The sequence below is a fragment of the Salvia miltiorrhiza genome, chromosome 5 (assembly GCF_028751815.1).
Source record: "Salvia miltiorrhiza cultivar Shanhuang (shh) chromosome 5, IMPLAD_Smil_shh, whole genome shotgun sequence".
Taxonomy (NCBI): domain Eukaryota; kingdom Viridiplantae; phylum Streptophyta; class Magnoliopsida; order Lamiales; family Lamiaceae; genus Salvia; species Salvia miltiorrhiza.
The window spans coordinates 52,905,494-52,911,062 of NC_080391.1; the positions used below are offsets into that span (position 1 = coordinate 52,905,494).

Below are 5,569 nucleotides of genomic sequence, written 5' to 3' on the forward strand. Positions count from 1 at the left end.
ACATATAGCATGTGGCGGCTTGTAGGTTTTGTGCTAGGCAAAGGACCATGATCTTCTTCTTCTGACAACATATGTACTATTTCATCTTCATTTAATTATTGCAGCGTAAATATTCCTAATATTATACACTTCCAACTATATATTGTTTTAAATATCTCTTTTAATTAGTGGGTCTCCTCTCATATAATTGGCGGTTGGAGTGGAGGGTACGATGTGACGTGCATAATTTTCTACTGCTTCTATTCTACAATATTAATTATTTCAATATATACAATCTTTTATGTACTATTAGTAAATTAGTAGCTAGCTAGTAACAAATATACTCATCTATAAGTTGGAACTGTAACTTGCCACAGAGCACAGTGGATTGATTTCTAGAGAGAGAGAGGAGTTTTTGTTGGTAGGTTAATTAGGCTTTGATGGAATAAGGTTTGTTGTTGGGTTATTAGGAGTGTGAAAAGCAAATTAATTAAAGGGCTTTTGCTTCTTTCCCACCAATACATATCTATACACTGCTTTACAGTTCTAGGCTTCTACCACCACCCATTTCTCCATATATGGTTTACCCTAGACATTCCTCTTATTACACTCTTTCCCACTTCTCTCTCTCTCACACACACACACGCACGTATTGTACGTGCACATAATACACAATAAATATTCAATACTTGAGCTGAAAAAGGCGATTGCTTTTTCATGGATCTCCAACCAGTCTAGAGTCTGAAGCAACATATATTCACAGACATCACTGCTGCATAGCGAGAGCTCTCTCTCTCTTAATATCTCTCTCTATGGCTGGTGAAGTGAAGGCAGGAGCGATCATGGCAACATCTTCTGGATATTGCTATTCGGAGGCGTCTTCAACAGATGTTAACCCCCAAATCTACAACTTGACTGCAGCCATGGAGATTATAGGGTTTCCATCAAAAAACCTGATGCAAAGCCATCAATCCATCAACGATTTCACCACCAATCACCAAAGCTTAATGGTTTCACCAGATTCATGGAATCACCACCACGATCCATCTTTCAGGAGTGTTAATTTCACCGGCGATGGAAACGAAAGGCAGCAGACGGCTCATCATCAAGGATCGCTTTCTCTCTCCCTCACCTCCTCACCCAATCTGCAGCCGTTCGAGCTGCGGCAAAACGACGTCGGGCAATCGAGTGCTAATTCCATGTATCGGCAGATGATGCAGCAGCAGTTTCCGATTCGGAGCTCCAAGTATTTGGAGCCGGCGAAGGAGCTCTTAAACCAGCTCTGCAATCTCGGAACCGCCGCGGATAAGATGAAAGGCAAGAGAAGCGGCGGCGGAGACGACGAGAGAGCGCAGCAGCAGCCGCCCTTCGCCGTGGACCTCCTCGAGCTGCAGAGGAGGAAGGCGAAGCTGCTCCAGATGCTACAAGAGGTATTGTTACATGAAATTACATGGAAAAAATGATTGGACGGTGGACCAATCGCCTTTAAATCCGAACTAACTTTGTGACTCCTTCCATTAATGCTCACATGGAGCTCTTCATTTTTTTTTTTAATTTTGATTTTTAATTTTAATTACAGGTCGACAGAAGGTACAAGCACTACTGCGATCAGATGCAGGCGGTGGTGTCGTCGTTCGAGGCGGTGGCCGGGGAGGGCGCGGCGGCGGCCTACTCCGGCATGGCTTCGCGGGCGATGTCGCGGCACTTCAGATGCCTCAAGGATGGGATTGTAGGTCAGATTAAGGCGGCGAACAAGGCGATGGGCGAGAGAGACGCGGCGATCCCCGGCGCTAGCAAGGGCGAGACGCCGAGGCTGAGGATTCTGGATCAGAAACTGAGGCAGCAGAGGGCTTTCCAGCAGATGGGGATGGTGGAGAATCATCCCTGGCGCCCGCAGCGCGGCCTGCCGGAGAAATCCGTCGCCGTTCTCCGCGCTTGGCTCTTTGAGCACTTCCTCCATCCGTAAATTCCATCTCTCTCTCTCTCTCTCTCATCATCATCTAATCTAACTGCATATTAATTTGATTCTTGTCTTAATCATTGTTTTGTTAATTGAGATTGTTAAATGTTAATGTTCCGTTACAGCTGTATTATCACGTAGTTCGTTTCTTGTTTTGTTTTTGTGGGTTTTTAGTTTCTTGGCATCGTTTGGTTTATATTTTTTTGTGTGGATTTGATCCTGTTGCAACCTCCATAGCCCATAGGACCCATCTCCCTCTCTCTCTCTCATCCACCCAATTTGTTTTTGTTTATATTTTTTTAAATGTAAATAAAAAATACAAGTATGAAATTTGGTGCAGGTATCCAAGTGAAGTAGATAAACGCATTTTAGCCCGACAAACAGGTCTCTCGAGAAGCCAGGCATGTCTCTTTCTTCCCACCATTATTCTAACCAATTCAATTTCATTATATTAATTCTTAAAAGGTGATGTATATATATATATATGCAGGTATCAAATTGGTTCATCAACGCGCGGGTGCGGCTGTGGAAGCCCATGGTGGAGGAAATGTACCTAGAAGATCAAAAGGAAGGCGACGGCGGCGGCGCGGAGACCAGCCACCAGCAGGCGGCGGCGGCGGCGGCGAACGAGGACCGGAAGCCGACGCAGGATCAGCTGATGATGAGGACCGATTCCGAGTGCCTTTCCTCCATAATCAACACTCCGTCGAGAAACCACCTCAGCAGATCAGGTGGCGATCACGAAGCCATGCAATTCGACTTCTCATCATACGCCCCCGCCTCCGCCTCCGCCTCCGCCTCTTATCTAAACGAGAATGCTCCTCCCTCCGGCAGCGGGGTGTCTTTGACGTTGGGTTTGCAGCAGCATGGCGGCGGCGGGGTGACGTTGGCGTTCACGCCGCCGTCGCTGTTCTACCCTAGAGATGACGAGATGGAGGATTGCGAGAGAGTTGAGTATTCGATGTTTGAAGGTGAAACGCAGAATTTGCAGTATAGGAATTTGATGGGGGCGCAGTTGCTTCATGATTTGGCTGGATAGCTAGCTCAGCTGCATGCCAACATATTCACTAAAAGAAAACAGAAAAAGAAAAAAGGTGAATTTTAATTTAATTAAATATGTGGTGAAGATTAGAGCAGTGTTTTCATTTGTCGGTGAAGTTTAATTTGGCTGTGATATACACAGAATAGTGGCGGTATATACACAATACATTGGTTTTGGTTTGGACATATACAATTAATCAATCAAAACCTCTCGCTTCAATGCCTGCAAATTGGTGTTTATTGATTTACGCCAATTTTTAGTTATTTTTGTTTTAAATTTTGTGTTTCTTTTGTTATGTACATACACATACATGGATTGTATCGTATTATACAAATATCATCACTAATAAAATGAAATATGAAATCGAAATATACAAAAAAATGAGGAGTCTTCTGTAAATTGGGAGAGTAAAATTAAATTTCTCTATTCAAAAAGAAAAAGAAAAAAAATTCAAAATGACATGCGCATGCATGCATGCAGTTTTTTTTTTCATGAATTAAAGTTTTTAAGCGAATTCGGATTACATGCAGACATGCAGTGAAGTTTTACAAGATGCCGCAAAAGCAACTGTGTGTGTTAAAAATAACATAAACAATAATCGATTAGATTAGAAGTTGAAACTTTTATTTTTCTTTTCATTCAAACTTATAAGTATTATATATATTCTTGGAATTACTAAAAAGCATTGTCTCTACCTTTCAAAAAAAGAAAAGAAAAGGAAAACGTTGCCTCTAGGAATCTTTCAAATTTTGTAAATGATGAGTTTTAATTTTCTAGTAAAAAACATTGAGTTCTTTTCTGCATTTTATGTTAATATATAAGAGAATATATCTTAACATGATATTAATAGCAAAGCATGCTAATTATACATAAAAAAAATGGTATAACAAAATTAACATTTATTTGACAAAGTAAAATATGAGTAAAAGATCCAGACATGTATATAAATATGTATAATATATAGTTTCATGATTACGACGCCATTTATGTGGATATCAACTAGACAAAAGTAAAGCGAAAAATGAGACTTCAAATTAGAAGCATTTGTCCAAAGATATTAAAACTATATATAGAATCTTAAAGTTGCCCATCTTTGTAAACTTGGACTTTTTTCTTCTCTATTAACTAATAATAATATTTTTGTTGACAGGTAAAATTCATAAATCTCGAATAATTTATCATTTAAAGCAATTTATCAATTTATAATTTCTTCCTTCTTTTCTCTTAAAAGTCTTTGACAATTCAAGACATGAGGTGGTGATTATAATCAAATTTAATAATTTTATATAAGCACGCAATGACTCTATCTATTTTTCTTTGTCTTCTCATAAAAACAATTAAATCGAATTCCGTTAGACCTTCAATTCGAGATTATGACTTCACATCAACAAGTTGCTAAAAGACACCAATATTCATACGTTGATGAATTTGTGGTCCTTCAATTCATTTCCTCACAACTAAAAGATTTTTTGTTCACTTCCAAAAGAATTGTTTGCTTTTTTAATTTTTCTTCTTCTTCTTACCTTTCAATTATCACAAAGGGACATTTTATATGCCACCACTTCCTCAAATCTAAAAGTGCTCTTTCACTCATTCATTAATAGAATTTTGATTTAATTAACTTAGTGGCTGTTGTATAAAGACTTCAGTTTTCACCGTTGCATTTGTAAAATTCATAAAACTTCTACTTATTGTAAAATTCATAAAACTTCTACTTATTGTAATTATATACATTAGAAATAGTTTCAAATTTTAGTCCTTATTGTAAATTAGACTTAATCTTTAAAACATTTTGATAATGTTCCAATATCTCGATTTGTACAAATTAGACATTTCTTTTTGCTTGAGTTTAGAATTGAACATTAGACATTCATTCAATATCGACAAAACTTTAAAAAATTTTGATCGGAAAAAAGGAAAATTCATTAAGAACAATGGTACCAGCAGTACCGAAGGACAATTACAGCTCAAAACATGAACATATCACCTGTCATCCATGAAGAAAAATTATAGTCCCAGTCCAAAAGCTTGAAAACCTTGTTCCAGCTCCATAATCTAACTTTTATATCTCGAATCAGATTTTCAATTTTCCAAGGCCTACCTTCGAATCTGCTTTCGTTGCGACTCTTCCAAAGAATCCAAGTGGTGCACATCCAGAGAGCCCTTAAGAAAATTATGTTCCGTTTCCTTCCCAAGTTAGCAAAGGTGTCGAAGTGCGCTGCAATATCCCGCGGTCGTGGGCCGCTAATTCCCAGCCAATTTTGAATGCCGGTCCAGACCTCTTTCGTCTTTGGGCATTCAATGAACGTGTGAACCGCCGATTCGTAATGTTGACAACATGCATTGCACATAGCCTCTTCTTCTCCAAGTTGAATGTTTCTTTTCCTCAAGTTATCACACGTTGGTAATTTATTTCTGAGAAGTGTCCATGACATGACTCTTGCTTTTTGAGGAGCCGGGGTGGCCCAAACTTGCTTAATGCTTTCTTTGTTGATGCTCGTCTGGTTGGCGATGATCCTTGAAGCTTTCACCAAGGCATATGCAGACTTGGTTGAAAATGATCCTTCTGAAGATGCGCACCATCTCCA

At 39.2% G+C, this 5,569-nt stretch overlaps 1 protein-coding gene across 1 annotated transcript; it reads left to right on the forward strand.

Moving 5' to 3' along the window:
* Positions 1-290: 290 nt before the first annotated feature.
* LOC131024922 (homeobox protein BEL1 homolog) lies at positions 291-3,210 on the forward strand. The gene is made up of 4 exons (XM_057954482.1): positions 291-1,409; positions 1,559-1,941; positions 2,280-2,340; positions 2,430-3,210. Exons 1-4 carry the CDS (start codon positions 792-794, stop codon positions 2,976-2,978), a joined length of 1,611 nt encoding a protein of 536 aa, XP_057810465.1. The 5' UTR covers positions 291-791; the 3' UTR covers positions 2,979-3,210.
* The last annotated feature ends 2,359 nt before the right edge of the window (positions 3,211-5,569 follow it).

Bases quoted from the DNA above. Each gene is read 5' to 3' on its own strand.
- LOC131024922 (XM_057954482.1), top strand. From the start codon at position 792: ATGGCTGGTGAAGTGAAGGCAGGAGCGATCATGGCAACATCTTCTGGA. The intron at 1,942-2,279 runs GTAAATTCCATC...AATTTGGTGCAG, and splicing joins TTTGAGCACTTCCTCCATCC to GTATCCAAGTGAAGTAGATA. The intron at 2,341-2,429 runs GCATGTCTCTTT...ATATATATGCAG, and splicing joins CAGGTCTCTCGAGAAGCCAG to GTATCAAATTGGTTCATCAA.